This window comes from Mercenaria mercenaria, chromosome 10, assembly GCF_021730395.1.
Source record: "Mercenaria mercenaria strain notata chromosome 10, MADL_Memer_1, whole genome shotgun sequence".
In the NCBI taxonomy this organism is placed as follows: Eukaryota; Metazoa; Mollusca; class Bivalvia; order Venerida; family Veneridae; genus Mercenaria; species Mercenaria mercenaria.
In genome coordinates this window covers 59784277-59804711 of record NC_069370.1, presented here as the reverse complement: position 1 = coordinate 59804711, position 20435 = coordinate 59784277, and the positions used below count along the sequence as shown (strand labels likewise).

The following is a 20435-nucleotide window of genomic DNA, read 5'->3' as shown; positions in this document are numbered from 1 at the left end:
GTGAAAGAAATGAATGAAATAATAGTTAAATGATTAGTTGTGAAGAAAAGATCAATCGAATGAAAAGAAGAATGAACTACTTAACGGCTATTCTGAATTTCTTTTTTATATTAAGATTACAAAATTAAACTGACCTTTTTGACCTTCTGAATTTGTTAAAGCAGTAAAAAGGGAACCCCTGTTTTTCCCATTAATTGAAATATTTAATTCATGGTCTGGTTTGTCACAAAAAAAAATCAGTTTATTAAAAATTAAAACATATAAATCAAATAAGTACTTACCTCGCGACTTCCTTTCCCTCTGAAATATGCATTACAGATTATCGCGTGCGGGCACTTGAGCCAGATGTTATCGCTTCGGGATATATGAACGCGCGAAGCGTGACGAAGCGTGTTCTCAACTGATTGGATACCTAATTTTCTATGCATAAAAGATCCCAATTAATTTGCGCTAATTTGTGGTTAATGGGGATTCATCGAGTTTCTGATATTGTCAATTTGGCAGGTAGAAAAATGTTAGAAATTGTCAGACTGGGTTACCAGGGTTAGGGTACATGGGCTATCTAATGATTTAGTTAATATGCAACATTTTTTATCAATTATGTTGCAGTAAAACGTTAGGCAGAAATTAATGTACAGATTATTTTTGTGGAGATGGGTAAATCATTGTAAATGCTTATATCATTTGATTTAATGAAAGAAACCCCCATTAATCTTTTCCAATATTTTCGAGCGTTTTCGTTAATTTAAGCAATATTTGTATTTTATACAGTCAAACAGTGTCCACGCCATCCACGTTACACGGTTTTAAAGTAAAGTAATGTGATGTTTATCGCTACCTGTTTTATCTTAATAAATTTTATTTTTTCCTCTAAAGGGATTTATTTTTTTGTACGCTTGTGACTGGTAATGTGTCTTTCTTTTGGTTAGAATATTTTAAAAATTGACATTTTTACAACGGGGGAATATGATAACTTTTAATAAATGGCCATAAATATCACGGTGCGTTTGACAAATAAGTGGAAAGTTTGCAAATAAATTTAGGGGAAAAGGTATGGCCAAAACTCGAACCCACTACCTGTTTTTGGCAGCTAAAGCTTTGCCGGGCCCCGCTACCTGCACATGCGATAGTATAATACAACTAAGAATTATATATGTAATATTTGATCGCTATTTATGTTGGACATTGAAATGAATTTATGGAAATATACGAAAAAATCACATGTGCTAGGTCAATACTAAAGGACCCTACATCCACGAGAAATAAATAGTCTGCCACAGTGTATACTACAGTGGAATAGAGGGGACATAGGAAAAATTTTATTTATCACGTGCACACGTGTTAGCACCACAATCGCACATGTTAGATACCAAAGTGCGAATGTGTTGATTAACACGTGCGCACGTATAACTATCTTAGCTAACACGTTCGCATGTGATAGCTAACACGTTCGCAGTTGTTAGCTGACACGTTCGAACGTGAAATATTACCAACGAAACAAACGAGATATCAGCCTTTTTCATAAACAAGAAACACTTACTTCGTAAATTACAGCTAACTATAAATAACACTTCCTTATGAATGACATCCATTTAGAAAAATTGCAGATCTTCAAAGCTTTTTCATTGATCAGCTAACACGGGGCGCACGTGTTAGTTATCACATGGGCACATGGTAGTATAACGGCTGTCCTTGCGCACTGATAGTTATCACCCGCAAACGTGAGAATTACCACATACGCACGTCGTAGCTAACACGTGCGCACAGAAAAAGAAACTATTTTATATGAAAGGCGTTTGTTCGAATCTTTGGGCGCAGACACATTATATCGATTATTTTTCGTCTGTAAAAATATTAGAATTATTTTTATAAGTAAAGTATCAATACATGTCTTATATACTTTTTCAGTACAAAATATAAATGATTAGTTCCTCTTTTTTTTCTATAAATATTTGCATTGTATGCACAAGCGTTGGAAATGGCATAAAAAACAGTTAATTTATGCTTTCATTAGATTTTTACAATGGCGATGATCAACGGATGTATTTAACACTACAAAAAAATAGGATGGGAAAAGATTAATCCTTTTTTTTTCTCAATCGGCTATTTAGATTAAATGTTAAATAAATCGGGAACGCGCTAGATGAAATGATGGATTCATTCATGTCGATTTTAAATTTATACCTGTTTTGGTCCGTGAATGCTTTTTTCAGTTCATGTCATATTAGTATTAAACATTTCTTTCTTTCAATATTGGCATTCATTCTACATACACGTACAAGTTCGAAACATACAAAAAGTTTGACCTTTGAAATGGCCGGAGAATATGATTTCACATATTGATTGCATCCCGTATTTTTGAAATAATAAGTTATTTAAACCCCGTATTTTCGGCTAATCGGGAAATATACGAGTTGATACAAAGAAATACGGGGAAAAATAAGTCCCGTATTTTTAAAATATACAAATTATTTAAATCCCGTATTTCGGCATATACGGAAATTACGGAGTTGTACACCAAGCATATACGGGACATATACGTGCCGTATTTTCGAAAATGCAAATTATTTAAATCACGTATTTCCGGCATATACGGGAAATATACGGAGTTGTATACGAAGAATATACGGAAATTTAACCCCTGTTTTTTCGAAATATACAAACTAATAAAATAGGGGAAATAAGGGGTTTTGTTAGAAAAAATTACGGGAAATATACCCCCGTATTTTCAAAAATTTAGGGTTTTTAGGGGATTCCCTACACCAAATTAAGGGGAATATTGGTGTTGTATACCAAAAAACCCCTTTTTGAATTTCCCGATTCAATAATAAGGGGATCTATCAAAAGATTCCGTTTTTAATATACGAAATCCTTTTTTATTAGTAACGGATTTTTAAAATACAAGCCCCGCATGCCCTATTTTGGTTTCCCCCGATTTCTTCCCATAGGGAAAATTACGGACCCTACACCCCGATTTTAACCTTTTTTCGCGGTTTTTCATTGATAGCGACCGTTTTCCTCTTTCTTTATTTTTTTATTTTGGGATTTGAACATTTTTTACATATTTAAAAATTTACTATAATTTGAGATATATCAATATTCTTGCAAAATCTGACCAAATTTAGTTTTAAAACGTGAACAGGTCGTTTGGATAAACGTTTTGTCACTTTTCATTAGCGTAGCACTCAACAAAGTGAAAAAAATGACACCTCGTAAAAACAGGCAGAGTGGGTTTTCATAAATCTTCCTTTTGATAAATTATCTATAATGCGTTATCAAGTAGTTTGATTTGCAAACTGAAGTCACGTGGCATAGGTAATGAAAATGTATTTAGACGGCGTCGATGAAAAATCACTACTGGTACCTGGACACTTCTGCAACAGTGTGGGATTGGTGTAATTCTTCATCCTCTGATGTATCAATAACTACACATGGGACTTCCTCAAATAGTTGAACATAGGATCTGCAATATTGACATGAAAACAATTCTGGTCAGCACTTAACAAGAGGTCTATGATATAGCACTGGATCACTCAAGCACTTTTAAGAGTCTCAAGTCCCTAACACCTGCTCCAAACAAAAGATGCGACTCACAGGGCAGGGTCAACATTGTATCAAGAATAAAGATATTTATTTCTATTTTCATTAATAGTGATCTTGACCCCAATGACCACAAAATCAATCCAGCTCATCAGCTATTGATGGTAAACAAGTGTCACAGTTTTAAAGCAATACCTTTGATAGTTCAGGAGAAAAGTTGACCTTAACATAAAACTTAACCAAGAAATCTGATATTTTCAAAGTCCAAAGAAAAAGGCCATAATTCTTGCAAAAAGCAGGATGAAGTGATGTTTCTTGTTGTACAGAGTCAGTCTTGATGGAGAACAAGTGATGACAATAACTCATCATTTAAAAATTTGGGTGACTTGGTGGAGAAGCGAAGTAGAAGTAGGGTACCAAATTTCATGTTGATACATATTCATACATATGAAAGGTTTAAGATTAAATATGAAAAATGAAAAAAAAAAGTAAGGTGAGGGAAGTTGACGGGGTGTGACAAGGTCAGTGGGAGTGACCGGGTATGGGTACATAACTTCACATATGGATAATAAATGTTCATGGAAAAAATGAAAGAAATTTAATGAAATTCTACCAATTGGTTAGTTTGTAATGTAGAAATATGTTGATTTTTAAATAATTAAATGGCAATAACTCTAAAGTTGCTTTAGAGAACAAGACAAAAATCAATGTGCACTACCATATTATGGTGATCTAAATTTAATTCAAGTTTCATAGGTCTAGGTCAAATATGTCACAAGTTATGATTTGTTTTGTTTTGTTTTATTCATTCTTATTTGTTTACGCTGCGCTGCGTAGTTATGACTGTTTCCAATCTAACTAATCAATCGTAGGCCCAGCGAGATTGGAATTTTGAGACCCGTTGCCAGATACAGGTCGGCGCCTGAATCGATTCCAAAGAATTAGATTCATATGATATAGTTAAAAAGGGACCTTAATTCAAGGCCCGGGTGTTATTTTTGTACATGTCTGGTTTTTGGCTGGAGTATTTATTGTTATTATATTGTTTTTAAATGTTATACCCCCCTAAACTGTGTCATAATTTCCGAAATAATAAATAGGTTATGAAATATATATTTAAATTTGTTAAATTTTGACATCCAGGGTAAGAGCCGCGACTACCTTACTAACACTCCTGAAGCGCCTGAGAAAAAACTGCCACTGACCATGAACTACATCTATACTCTTAAGCTTTATTTAATTAATATTAAAACTTTAAAAACATTAAAACTTTAAAAACACGTTTAAAACATAGTCTTTATATACGTCCGATTGTTGACAGTACACAGGTTATTTATAGATTACACGCCACGCCTACTGCATAAATGTGTCATATCGATAAATATGCTTATTTTGTATTCTCGTAAACATTCAATGTGCTTTACCGATACCGTTTTACTATATTTTTAAAATGCTGACATTTTGTCATTTTTTAATGTTTTTCCGTTCTGCTTTTTGTACTTTATAGTCCAAAGTCTGAATTTAATGATTATATCGGTATTAGTTACTTTACTTATTGCATGTAACAGATATTTACGATCGCGCTGTATGAAATTTTGCGGTTGTTTTTATCAAAATTCGACCGTTTCTAAGTGATTTTGGTTATTTTAATGATATTATCTTTCTAAAAGTGCTCTAGCAATGTAGCTATATGTATTCTTTAGCGATTCTGCAAATTTGAAGATAAACTATATATTAATAAATGTTTTACATGCGAATCCTGTGTACCCGTCGCCTAAATTACGCGTAAGAATTTTTACTTAAAATTTACCTGTTTACCTGTTGTTTGTTTACCGTTGTGTGTCGACGTCTGTGTGTTTCCGGATCATCATCACTACTGGATTTTCCTATGGTGGCGTCTTTCTTGGACTGGGTCATGCTTATGCATGCCACCATAGGTCCCTATCACATATACACATTGCTGACCATTTAAATTATTTTTATAGCTTTATTTGATATTGGTTTCTTATTATTTCATGATTTTATTACTGTTATTATAGAATTTGTTTAAAAAAGTTAAAATTGAATAAAAGTTGATTAAAAAGCTAGCTAAAATTTGATAAAATTTGATAAAATCAGAGTCGGCCTTTGCCGAAAGACGAAAACACAAAGACTCTTATTTCTGATTTTTATTTTGCCTAAAGTTCTTAATAAAATTAAGTTATAAAAATATATTTAAAACTAATTTAGTAAAAACAGGTGACCATCCTTGCCGAAATGTAAAGTGTTTGCAAGGATGTGTCTCCTAGTTTTAAAATCATTGTCTTCACAAGTTATGAAGCAAAAGTTGCCACCTTTATAGTACCCTAATTAGTATATAGTTAACACTAGAAACTACTAAGGGCCATTAATGTTACTTGGGCAATCTGACTGAAACTTGACAGACAGCATTTCCCTATAGTGGTGAACATGTATATGAAGTTTTATTTAAATATTCCAAACCACTTTCTAGATGTGGCTCCAGGACGGACGGACAAACTGAAGAATGGATAGAATCGAATTACCCAGAAACTTATTTCACATGATTCCACTTTACAACATACACTAAACAGTAATATAAATGTCAGCCTATTTGAGAGCAGGTAGGCTCGACATATTGCCATGTTTTATTTAAGCTATGTACTGACCATTGGACTTGTGTTATGAATGGTATATAGCTAAAAACTATTGACACCAAACATCCATACCTGGGACGGGGCCTTCTTTGATCCCTGGAAATAATTCTATAAATGTTTTCTGAAATCATCCGGATGAAGTTCTTGCAAAGTATCTAAGCCTAGTGGTTTCAGGGAGGATAGGCAAAGGGTATGGCAAGTATTTACCTCAGAGGCATCATTTGAATAATCTTGGCAGAGGTATTTCAAGTTGTACCTAAACATGACTAATTTCGTTATCAAATCCTTTCAACAAAGAATTACTAGTATGTTTTATAAAGTAGAATGTGCATTAATGAGTTTCTGCCTAAATACATTAATTAATTATGTTTATGATTTTTAATCAATCTCTTGTTACAGTGATGACACATTTAGGGCAATAACCCATGACTAAATAGACAGTGTACCTGTATGGAGTACTGTCATCACCTTGCCGACGAAGACTCAGTGTATGAGTACTGTCATCACCTTGCCGACGAAGACTCAATCTACTATGTCTATGGCGTGGATGAAATGATACCTGTAACATTTAATTGAACATTGACAAATTTATCAATATACATATAACTGCTGTAAATTATTTGCAAACATGAATTCAAATCCACCAAATCATTCTTTGGTAAATTCATTAGACAGACAGGCAGATAGAAAGCCAGACAAAATGAAAAGACAAATGTGACAAAACCATTATCCTCTACCTTCAGGAGGGACTAATGATAATTAGAGCTATCACTAAAGGTGATGAATGTACCCCTGCACACACTGACACAGTGCATTGCAATTTGATGCACACAAGATTGCATATGCAGACTTTATGTATATAGTTCAGAAACAAAAAACAAAGTCCCATAACTCTGCAGAATATTTTTCTGAAAGAACCTTACATGCACCATGCAAAAGTAACATTGGTACTGATCACTTGTGTGAAGTTTCATTAAACTGTACAATGGTTCCAGATATTAACCATACCACTAATTCACAGACGACCATTTGTAATGCTTGAAAAAAAAAACAAGCAGTAGATTTCATGGATGATGGGGCATTATGGAGAGTTTAAGGAAATTGTAACAAAAGGGCTCGGTACGGTTTACATTGAAAAATGGCCTTTCATGCAAATTGCCTAAATTAAAATGGCAAAAAGTATCATCCGTTTAAATGATAAATCTTTAAAAAATATTACGAAATTTTAAAAATTGCTCCTTTTATATGCCAATATTTAACCAGACTATCTGAACGAAAATATACATTTATGCGTCATTTTGACGTTACGTGAAACGTTATGCAACCTTCTGTATAGGTAAAAGAAGTAACGGGTCGCTTTTAACAAAATTATGTTATGCAGACGAACATGTTAGTATTCTTAAATATTTTATTTATTACTTTATTAAAAACACCGTGTCTAACGTAGAAAAACAACCCCCTTCTTTGATTCCGATGAGAATATATTAGATATAAAAAGTTATTTATGATGTTGATGGTATATTACTGCCGTGCAAAATCTGTTTGCGGAGTCGATACAGCAGACATATATTTCTGGGAAAGTATCAGTATAATTTTACTATATAAAACATATATTAGCGTCTTAGGTGTCAGCAACATAATTTAGCTGTACATTATGTTATTTTAAAACAAATTAATTTATGCGTAGGGAGCAAATTAATTAAATTGGAGCATGGGTGGCAGTACGGATTTTCTTATCAAGTTTTCTCAGAATTTTCAGCGAGGGTACTGGATTATGCGAACTCAGATGTCAAACCATGATCACATTTGAAAAAAGAACAACCTAATAGTTTTTTTTTTGTTTTTTTGGGGGTTTAACACCGTTTTTCAACAGTATTTCAGTCATATAACGGCGGGCAGTTAACCTAACCAGTGTTCCTGAATTCTGTACCAGTACAAACCTGTTCTCCGCAAGTAACTGCCAACTTCCCCACATGAATCAGAGGTGGAGGACTAATGATTTCAGACACAATGTCATTTATCAAATAGTCACGGAGAACATACGCCCCGCCCGAGGATCGAACTCACGACCCCGCGATCCGTAGACAGACTCTACCTACTGAGCTAAGCGGGCGGGCTTCAACCTAATAGTGATTGTGTGATGTTCCAAAATATGAAAAATATCTTTCTCGTAGCTCAGTATAGCATCATGGGAAAATCCAAACAATAGAATGTTGCCTTTTCACATAGAAAAGAAACTCATAGGGATCATTTGATCAAGTATGTTCACATTAGATTCATGAATATTAATCTATAAATTTTTCATACGTGACCTTACACTACAAATCTGGAAATCTTGTATACTGAAGACACAAAATTATCGTCGAACTTTTCGCAACTCCATATTTCTATAGCATTTTGCATATAAAGATGGAGCCTTTTATAAATTTTAGTCTGAACGGTTGACATAACCGGTTTGTTTTCATTGAAAATGGAATTTTACCACCACTTGAAACACACGCTCTATTTTCCCGCCAAAATATCACATATCATTTGATAAGCAGCTGATTTATCTTGGATTTGTTTGTGTTCCTTTAGATGTATATTCATATAACATTCCAATATTAAAGTTGATAATGAGATAACAATAAAGAAAATAAGTTATATTCTTGTTTCGATGAACGTATATAAACAATATTTATCACAAATGCATTAATTAAGATGATAAAATGATGTATGATAATGATGTCATCCTCCGCCGCATCGTCCTGCATGAAGCTCCGTACTTGCAGTAAACAGTGTTTTTGCTTAAGCCAGGAATATCAGGTATTTATAGACTTTAAATAACAAATGTTTTACAACAAACAAAACTTTAAGCTGGTACTCCGGCACTGTATTTTCAGCATCGTAAGTAAAGTCTTTTTATGGTTTGATGCAGACTAAAAAATAACGAGTTCCGGTTATCTTTTAATATAAAATCATAGCTTTAAAAATATTTGCTTTTTCCTTCACATAATCTTTAATGTCTAGATTAAGTTAGGAATACACTATCTTGTTCCTCTGTATATCATTTATTATTAAGGTATCTGTTTGCGATGCTTAGATAATTAAAAAATACCGTTACCTAAAGTTATACTATACCACACCTGCGTTTGCGTGTCTGCATAAGTGTGCAGACGTGTTTCAGAAAGCGTACTTCAAAATAAAAAAAGAATAACAGTAACATGCAACTAAATTCAAGTGTCAATGAAATAATTTAAAGTTGTTGATTCTTTATAAAACTACAAGTTAGCTCTTAGTGGTATATTATTTTAAGAAGTACGTGTTTCAATACCTTGAAAATATTCGTTTTATGAAATTAATTTGGTACGTTGCTGAAGTTATTTGCTTGCCTGCCAGGTAAGATTTTCTTGTGGTTTTGTTAGTTATGGAAAAATTCGTCTTACACTCCGAGGTGTAATATTACTTATATGCTGTAGTTTATGAATGAATGCGTAAATTCATACACTACCATAATAATAAAGTGCTTTAAAGAGAAACATTTGTTTTATATTATTTTTTTATATTGATTGAAGCGTATGGTATGCAAGAAAACGAATCTATCATTAACTGAAGATGCAAATGAAAATATCTGGCTCTCGGGTAACTGTTTCGCAGTAACTCGGCCGAGACCCGTTACCGTCTAAACAGTTATTATCAAGCCAGATTTTCCATCGGCACCTTCGACTAGTATTCTTACAGTTATCTATGGGACATCACAAATACATGTATTCAGATCAAGCGACACAAAAAAGTGTAGTGCACTGGCTCTAAAAACGTATTTAAATTATGTTTTCCTTGTTGAATTTGATTTTACTCCTCGGAACTAAATATGACTCCCGACACCTGTAGTCCTTTTAAGAATCGGTAATCGATAAAAAAACAATTGTTTTGTATTATTCGATAAATGCATTGTCAAGAGTTTGAAATAATATTACTATTTATAGCATTTTTCTTAAAGAGAAAATGGAAATTTCTTTAAGAAAAATAAGTTTTTAAAGCCAGAAAGGATAAAACTTGTTAAAACGTTCTGAGAACGCTAATATGAGGTCAGATCTTCGCAAAATACTCGTCATCCGCAAACAGTAAACTTTACGAAATTTGTTACATGATAAAGGATATTCATTGATCTACATGACCATGTAAAAACTTAAAAGTTTATCCTTTGCGGATGTGGTTTATTTCTTTATTATATACCATATATCACTGCTTTTCTTGCGTTATATAGCATTTCCCGCACAAATGACGTCATCAGTGACGTCACAACTGGTAACGTTATTAACTTTTTTTTTTTCGCCACGATGTTCAATATATGACTGTAGATGTACTAGGCATACTTATTTATCAAAATATTGAAATTTATTTTTTCCTATTATTTTAGGCCAATTTGTATAGGGAAGCGTACCAAGCCCTTTAGCCCTTGATAAGACAGACATTTAAGTTTTTAACACAAGAAAGGCAAGATATGCAAACAGATTGATAGGATCAATACTATATGCATTCATCTACATCCAATTTATGACATAAAAGGAGTTAACAATACTTACTGTAGGAGTGTCTGTATCATCAAAGACTGCATCTGTTTCATTGTGTTCCTAAATTAGAGGAAAAGAAGTTTTTCATTTTAATTCAGTTACACTTTCATATATCATACAGTACTATCATAATATACATAAAAGTAGAAATTAACATGAAATAAGGCACTGTCTCAATCTGGAATTGATCCTACTTCAACTCATCCCAAAAACATTTGAAAATAACTGTCTAATGATGACACACCCAGCAATTTGAAACCCTTCAACCTTATTCCAGCTTACAAACAAAAGGAACATACTATTGAAAATTTAAGTCGAAGTAACATAAACTGGCTCATAGCATCCAACTATTATTATAGCTCACCCTGGAGTATTAATTAACCTGGACAAAAATTTTAACCAACAGCACTACTGACTATCAAGTGACACCAATACCTTTTAAAAAGAGGACTCTGAATTAGGCCCAGTATCGCTCATCTTGATGAGGTAATCAAAATTTCATGGAAATCCTTCAAGGTATTTTGGAGATACAGAGCAGACACAAAATGGAAGGTATAAACATTTGATCCAGAGTTGTGACCTTGACCTTAAGCTGACATAAGTTATGCAAATCGACTTGATGAGGTGATCATTTAACCAGTTTCATGAAAATCCTTCAAGAGGTTTAGGAGATATAGAGCTAGTGTTATTTCTAGAGCGACGCAGCGGGGCGCCCCGCCCTGCCCTTTTTTACTGCCGCCACGCTGCCCTGAAAATGTGCCCTCTTGCCTTTGATCTGCTAAATCCCGCCAATTTTCCTGTTGACATGCCTCGATGATTTTTTTATCAGCAAACTACGTCACGGCGAGTGCACACAGGTAATGAGAATCAGTGAAGTGTTAAAACTAATTGATAAAGTGTATGGATCCTGTGTAATGTCAAAAAGGCGTTCGTAAGCGGCCAGCTGATTACCGAGCACGTGAAAAGTGCCCTAGATTTCTTTGTGCAAAATTTAAATTAGACCGTTGTTTAGGTTAAAGGTCAGTAATTCAAATCCTTCTTTGTTTCATATAAAAAAACGACAACTTCAGGTCGTCTTTACGTATCTTTAGAGAACATCACTTTTTCCTACACCTATTTTTCATGAAAGTTCTATGACAAATTAACGAAAAAATGAAAAGAAAACAGGGGGTTATGTAGTTCCTAGTGAAATGCCAGTCAGTTGTGGTCTGCTACCCTAAAAACGGCACATATTTGCTCTCGTCCGCGCAATAAACACCTACTTCCGGTTTCGATCTGCAAAACTTGCCATGTGGGGTGTATGAACATGAAAACTGTCTCATTTCATGCAGAATGTATTCTAGTAGTGAAAAATGGTGATTAAAGCACTCGTTCTACACGAATTTGCACAAAAAATGGGAAAATTAGGATCTATTTATTATGGACTTCTTTCGACTACACCATGGAAGCACATTTTCGACCGAATTACTGACCTTATTCCTTTATAGTTTAAAGGTTAAAGGTCAGTAATTCAAATCCTTCTTTGTTTCATATAAAAAACAACAACTTCAGGTCGTATTTACGTATCTTTGAGCTCATGTGACCCAGTTTTGAACTTGACCTAGATATAATGAAGATAAAAATTCTGACCAATTTTCATGTAGATCCTTGAAAAATATGGTCTCTAGAGAGGTCAAAAGGTTTTTCTATTATTTGACCTATTCACCTAGTTTTCGAAGGTACGTGACCCTGTTTTGAAATTTACCTAGATATCATCAAGGTGAACATTCTTACTAATTTTCATGAAGATCTCATGAAAAATATGGCCTCTAGAGAGGTCACAAGGTTTATCTTTTTTTATACCTACTGGCCTAGTTTTTGACCGCACGTGACCCAGTTTCAAAACTGACCTAGATATCATCAAGGTGAACATTCAGATCAATTTTCATGAAGATCCATTGAAAAATATGGCCTCTAGAGAGGTCAAAAGATTTTAATAATTTTAGACCTACTGACCTAGTTTTTGACCGCAGTTGACCCAGTTTCAAACTTGATCTAGATATCATCAAGATGAACATTCAGACCAACTTTCATACAGATCCCATGAAAAGTATGGCCTCTAGAGAGGTCACAAGGTTTTTTTATTATTTGACCTACTGACCTAGTTTTTTATGGCACTTGACCCAGTTTCATACTTGACCTAGATATCATCAAGGTGAACATTCTGACCAATTTTCATGAAGATCCATTCTAGGGTATGGCCTCTAGAGAGGTCACAAGGTTTTTCTATTTCAAGACCTACTGACCTAGTTTTTGATCGCAGTTGACCCAGTTTCAAACTTGACCTATATATCATCAAGATGAACATTCAGACCAACTTTCATACAGATCCCATGAAAAATATGGCCTCTAGAGAGGTCACAAGGTTTTTCTATTATTTGACATACTGACCTAGATTTTGAAGGCACGTGACCCACTTGCGAACTTGACCTAGATATCATCAAGGTGAACATTCTGACCAATTTTCATGAAGATCTCATGAAATATATGGCCTCTAGAGAGGTCACAAAGTTTTTCTACTTTTAGACCTACTGACCTAGTTTTTGACCGCACGTGACCCAGTTTCGAACCTGACCTAGATATCATCAAGATGAACACTCAAACCAACTTTCATACAGATCCCATGAAAAATATGGCCTCTAGAGAGGTCACAAGGTTTTTCTATTATTTGACCTACTGACCTAGATTTTGATGGCACGTGACCCAGTTTCAAACTTGACCTAGATATCATCAAGGTGAACGTTCTGACCATTTTCATGAAGATCTTGTGAAATATATGGCCTCTAGAGAGGCCACAAGGTTTTTCTATTTTTAGACCTACTGACCTAGTTTTTGAAGGCATGTGACCCAGTTTCGAACTTGACCTAGAAATCATCAAGGCGAACATTCTGACCAATTTTCATGAAGATCTTGTGAAATATATGGCCTCTAGAGAGGTCACAAGGTTTTTCTATTTTTAGACCTACTGACCTAGTTTTTGATGGCACATGACCCAGTTTCGAAACTGACCTAGATATCATCAAGATGAACATTCTGACCAACTTTCATAAAGATCCCACAAAAAATGTGACCTCTAGAGTGGTCACAAGCAAAAGTTTACGGACGCACGAACACACGGACGGACGCACGGACGACGGACGCTGCATGATCACAAAAGCTCACCTTGTCACTATGTGACAGGTGAGCTAAAAATGGTGATTAAAGCGCTCGTTCTACACGAATTTGCGCAAAAAATGGGAAAATTAGGATCTATTTATTATGGACATCTTTCGACTACACCACGGAAGCACATTTTCGACCGAATTACTGACCTTATTCCTTTAGTATAATAACAAGTATATATCAATACAGTTTGATTCTACTGTAATTTCAACTAGAAAATAAATTTTAATGAATATCAAAAGTAAAAGTAAGTGTAGAATGTCCGTTCACGAGTCTTATTTCTCTCGATGTCGTATGCAATTTTTCCATATTTCCTTCAAAAAAAGCTGACTGTCGGTGTATTTTTTATGATGAGAAACATCAAAATTTGAGGAACTATCTCTGGTTTACCCTAGTGGGTCATGTAAACTGAGTAAAAACTACTTTCAGACAACATTCCGAAAGTGTACCAGTATCCGGATAGTATATTTTGGATATGCGTTTTAGTAAACTTTAACCTGACTGTAATAGCACTTTTCTGTTAATGATATTGGTGAAAGACCTGATCAATACAACATGGCTTTTGATAATTATTAGTTTACAACATGACCTGAAACAGGCTTTTTACTATGTTGTTTACAACATGATCTTAATTGGTTTCAAGATTAAGCTAAATTAATATTAAGGCCCTCCACTATTTCATATTCATATGAATAAGTTGACATTCTTGGTGACATTTTTTAAGACAAAGGCTTGAATGATTCAACCTAAACTATAAAGTAAGTAAAAAGCCTTTGTAAACTATGTTACTGGTTTTGGGAAGATTTACCACTTTATTCTGTGACATTTCTTTCAAGTGTGCAATAAAGATAAATGGAATACATAATTATTAACTATAGACATCTAGAAATGTAACTTTTTAATTGCTATGGTAACTTTCATGGCTAAAAGAGTACCCTGACCCTTTTAGGCAGCACCCTGCCCTTTCTGAGCTCTAGAAATAACACTACTGGTACTGATGATAAACCAGAACAGAAAATGAGGTTTTTTACATGCAACTTTTTTATTTCTACAAATTGTAATCAATGGTTGGTATCAAAATAAAGCTTAACATTTGCTGAAAACTTTACATAATTCAAATTTATATTTAGTAAGCAAACTCACATGAAGTGAGGCCCTGAAAGGGGTTTGTAAAATGGGGACTATATGAACGTTGACTGATGATAAATTCGACCACTCTGTCATTTACAAAATTTTCTTCGTATTATTATATTGAAACTTTCTCAAAAAGCTGCAACAGTCATTTCTGATCAAGTAATGAAAAGTGACCCAATGTCAGGCCTTCTTGTTTCAGCAGTGAGCATGCGAAAAAAAACCCTCTTCCCCAGTAATTTTGGATAAATTTTTTTTATACAAATAAATGTAAGTCATTTATTTGTACAGAATATTTACCAATTTTGTTTTTTTTACATCAGTTGGTGTTGTAAGTGGAAACTATTAGATGATGTGTTCAATTTTATAAATAACCAATTGCAATCGAATATTTCCAAGGTGGTTTACTTTATCATCTGTCCGGGTTTATCATCAGTACCAGTATAAAGAGCGGACTCGAAATGGAAAGCTCTCATTATGACCTTGACCTTGATCTGACATGAAGTGAACATTTGACCCAAGTATCATGATTATCCTACCCGTGGAGGGGGATTAATTAACCCAATGAAAAGGAAATATTCTTATCTGTACAAATTTTTTGTTATGGAAATGGCATGGTCATCAGAAAAGAACAGTTGCCAAAATGTGTATTGGAAACATATCTAATAGAAACTTTACATTTAAATTGAATTGATAAAAGTAAATCTAGAAAAGAGATTGCAATTTTACAGCACTTGCTGCATAAATGTAGATCAACTGGAACCTTCCTTGAATTCAAAATATCATTACAAACCTCTGTATCATGGACTGGGAGTATGGCTGCAGGTAAGGGTTCAACTCTGGCCTGTAAATTACAAAATAAACAACAAACATGAAGGTTTTAACAGGAATAGAGGAACTTAAACAGGTTCAAACATCATGTAAGATTTATGAAACGAGTTATGAATTATCTTAATTATAAGAAATAACTGTATAAAGTTTCATGATCATAGCACCAACATAAATTATGACTCAGATTAGGTTACAGGATTGAGTATAACACTGCTAAAGTTAACTGCCAATATATTTTTGTTGTGTGGTGTTTAACATCGCTTTCAACAATCTTTCAGTTACATCTTGATGGTTTATAATTGTAGCAGCAAGTTCAATTCTCATTTTATAGTCACATTAGACTGACACCGGCTCTGGCAGTCCTAGAACTACCATTTTAGATATTTAACGTCAAGCAAGGAAGCTACTAGTACATTTTGGTATGATTTGGCTGCATTTTAAAGTGTGACAGACAGACAACAGCAATGGACAAACTTGTCAGTTAAAGCTAGCGACACAAATCTGACTCCAAGGTGTGGCATTCATCTTGTAAAATGTTTTTGTTTTTAAAACCATATAAGCTAAGAACACTATTTCATCAAGTTATGAAATGCAGTCCAAGTAATTACCTCGGCATTGAAGTTTACATCAACAGTAGTTGGGGATGTAACACCAATTTGGTGTAAGGTTACACCTTCACTGTCAGAATACATTAGTTTGAAGGTCCTTGGTGCAGTGGTTCGCGAGTAAAGTGCCTTCATGCAAAAAGTTAACATTGGCCCCTGTGACCTTGACCTTTGACCCCAATGTCAGTGGGGGTCGTGTACTCAATAAGTACTATCAGCACGTGAAGTTTGAAGGTCCTGGGTGCAGTGGTTCGAGAGTAAAGTGCCTTCATGCAAAAAGTTAACATTGGCCCCTGTGACCTTGACCTTTGACCAGGTGAAACCAAAGTCAGTAAGGGTCGTGTACTCAATAAGTACTATCAGCAGGTGAAGTCTGAAGGTCCTGGTTCGCGAGTAAAGTGCCTTCATGCAAAAAGTTAACGTTGTGACTAACGAACAGACAGTTGAAAACTAATATACCTCCCTTCGGGGGAATAAAAATAAATAAATATAACAAGAGGGCCAAGACGGCCCTATGTAAACGATCAGTCCCTAGTACTGGCTCAATTATCAAACTTATTCCAAATCTTATATTCATATACCATCTGTGCAAGTTTGGTTGAAACTGTTCAAGAAATATGGCATCTGTTGTGTTAAAAACATTGATATAAAGACACTGACAGAGTTGGTAAATAATAGGGATGGGAACGAATCTTCAAAAATCGGCCGAATATCCTAATGTGAAAATCAAATTCCAATATTGGTAAATTATTGTATCGTAATTTTTTTCATAATAGGTATAATACCTTTATGATTGTGACACTTTTTGTTACAATGTAGCTGTATATGCACACTTAAGTAAAAATTGACACGTTGATTTATGCATGTATATTTGTAAATGAAATATATTTTTTTCCTGTATCTTAACTGAAAAAAAAACAGCCCTAGCCATTTTATCCAAAACTCTATATTTATAACGATGATTCACATTTTAAACAACAGAATATATTGTGCATATGCCAATCACTTAACAAGTATTAAAGTTTCCATTAAACAAGCCGAATATCCGAATATTAATTTCAGCATCCCTTGTAAATATCAAAAACAAAGTGCTATGGTTATAGAATTTTTTTTATATACTAGCAAAGTAAAATAACTTAAAGACCCGGAAATGTTTTACATAAATCAGAATCCCCAACTAAAAATAACCTACTCGAACATCAGAAGTGAACCTAAATCGCTTCTGACCCAACACATTTCCTTCTGCTCACACTTTTATAGCCACCCCACCCATAGGTTCTTCCCCAGTGATGCGCAAACTGTCTTCATGTATCTAGAACAAAGCAATAAGCATGGGTTAGTTTATCACAAATACTAAGTTTGTTTAAATTGACAAATGTGGAGTTATTGGTATAAACTCAAACAAGAGCACCGCCTTGCGGGTGCTGACGCTCATCTGATTTTTTTTGTATAATAGAAATATTGTCCTACCCATGATTTTCTAAGTCTAAAAAGGGGCATCATTCTTGCAAAAAGCAGGATAGAGTTATGTTTCTTGATGTTCAGTGTCCACTTATGATGGTGAAAAACTGTTGCAAGTTTTAAAGCAATAGCTTTGATAGTTTATGAGAAAAGTTGACTTAAACATAATACTCAACCAAGAAAATGATTTTCTAAGTCCAAAAGGGGCAATAATTATTGCAAAAAGCAGGATGGAGTTATGTTGCTTGTTGTACAGGGTCAGCTTATGATGGTGAACAAGAGTTGCAAGTTTTAAAGCAATAGCTTTGATAGTTTAAGAGAAAAAGTTGACCTAAACATAAAACTTAACCAAGAAATCTGATATTTTCTAAGTCCAAAAGGGGCCATCAATCTTGCAAGAAGCATGATGGAGTTATGTTTCTTGCTGTACAGGGTCAACTTATGATGGTGAACAAGTGTTGCAAGTTTTAAAGCAATAGCTTTGACAGTTTAGGAGAAAAGCTGACCTAAACATAAAACTTAACCAAGAAAACTGATTTTCTAAGTCCAAAAGGGGCAATAATTCTTGCAAAAAGCAAGATGGAGTTATGTTTCTTGATGTACAGGGTCTGCTTATGATGGTGAACAAGTATTCCAAGTTTCAAAGCAATAGCTTTGATAGTTTAGGAGAAAAGTTGACCTAAACATAAAACTTAACCAAGAAATCTGATATTTTCTAAGTACAAAAGGGGCCATAAATCTTGCAAAAATCAAGATGGAGTTATGTTTCTTGCTATACAGAGTCAGCTTATGATGGTGAACAAGTATTCCAAGTTTCAAAGCAATAGCTTTGATAGTTTAGGAGAAAAGCTGACCTAAACATAAAACTTAACCAGGCAACGCCGACGCCGACGCCGACAACCGCTCAAGTGATGACAATAACTCATCATTTTTTTTCAAAAAATCAGATGAGCTAAAAATTGTTGAAGTTTCTAAAATTGTAATTACTAATACTAAAAGGCCACTAACAGCATGTCGAGGCTATGAAAGCATTTGATGATCATCGCATGAATAGACACCAGGATATTCATTATGTACCTAAAGGCTGTCATGACCTGTTATTCTGCAGAAACCCATAGTAAGCACTGAACTGCACATGTTTGTTTATTATTTTCTGCAAGTATTTTATATTGAATTTTCATATGAAGTACAGGCAAGATCTTCCTTTTAACAGGTTCTGAAACAAATTCATCCTTGTTGAACATTACCTGCTTCAGTCTTTGTTTTTGTTGCTGCAACTGTATTTTTTTCTCATCCTCTATTTGAGCCTACATAAAAGCACATAAATGATATACATTAGTCAAGAGACATTGGGAATGTTCAATGCTAACTCCAAAAACAGCAATGATTTCTAACAATATAATGTAATGATATATAAATAACAAAAAAAGTAAATAAATTGTGTGCATTCTGACATTAAGTCTACAAAAAAGAGGACCATGATGGTCCTGAATCGCTCACCTATCCCCACATGACCCAGTGTTGAACTGAGTATGACGTCGTTATTTCTATTACTTGACACAGTGACCTAATTTTTGAGCACATTTGACCTAGATATCATCAAGATAAAAAATTCTGACCAATTTTCATGAAGATCAATTGAAAAATATGACCTCTAGAGAGGTCACAAGGTTTTTCTATCATTTGACCTAATGACCTAGTTTCTGAAGGCACGTGACCCACTTTTGAACTTGACCTAGATATCATCAAGGTGAACATTCTCACCAATTTTCATGAAGATCTCATGAAAAATATGGCCTCTAGAGAGGTCACAAGGTTTTTCTATTTTTCGACCTACTGACCTAGTTTTTGACCGCACATGACCCAGTTATGAACTTGACCTAGGTATCATCAAGATTAACATTCTCAGCAATTTTCATGAAGATCCATTGAGAAATATAGCCCCTAGAGATGTCACAAGGTTTTTCTATTTTTAGACCTACTGACCTAGTTTTTGACCGCACGTGACCCAGTTTTGAACTTGACCTAGATATCATCAAGGTGAACATTCTGACCAATTTTCATGAAGATCTCTTGAAAAATATGGCCTCTAGACAGGTCACAAGGTTTTTCTATTTTTAGATCTACTGACCTAGTTATTGACCGCACGTAAACCAGTTTCGAACTTGACCTAGATATCATCAAGGTGAACATTCTGACTAATTTTCATAAAGATCCCATAAAAAATATGGCCTCTAGAGAGGTCACAAAGTTTTTCTATTTTCAGACCTACTGACCTAGTTTTTGACCGCACGTGACCCAGTTTCAAACTTGACCTTGATATCATCAAGGTGCACATTCTGACCAATTTTCATGAAGATCTCTTGAGAAATATGGCCTCTAGAGAGATCACAAGGTTTTTCTATTTTTAGACCTACTGACCTAGTTTTTGACCCCACCTGACCCAGTTTCGAACTTGA

General features: G+C 34.4%; 1 protein-coding gene across 1 annotated transcript in view; it reads right to left on the bottom strand.

Annotated features, from left to right (window-relative positions):
- Positions 1–6730: 6730 nt before the first annotated feature.
- The window catches only part of LOC123560687 (uncharacterized), a 67456-nt gene continuing 53751 nt past the window's right edge, over positions 6731–20435 (bottom strand). The window contains exons 14-18 of the mRNA XM_053553190.1: positions 19224–19283; positions 17708–17827; positions 15873–15923; positions 10760–10807; positions 6731–6753 (exon numbers count right to left, since the gene is read on the bottom strand). Coding sequence (XP_053409165.1) covers positions 17762–17827; positions 19224–19283 — 126 coding nt within the window. The 3' untranslated portion in view covers positions 6731–6753; positions 10760–10807; positions 15873–15923; positions 17708–17761. The remainder of the gene's footprint in view (positions 6754–10759; positions 10808–15872; positions 15924–17707; positions 17828–19223; positions 19284–20435) is intronic.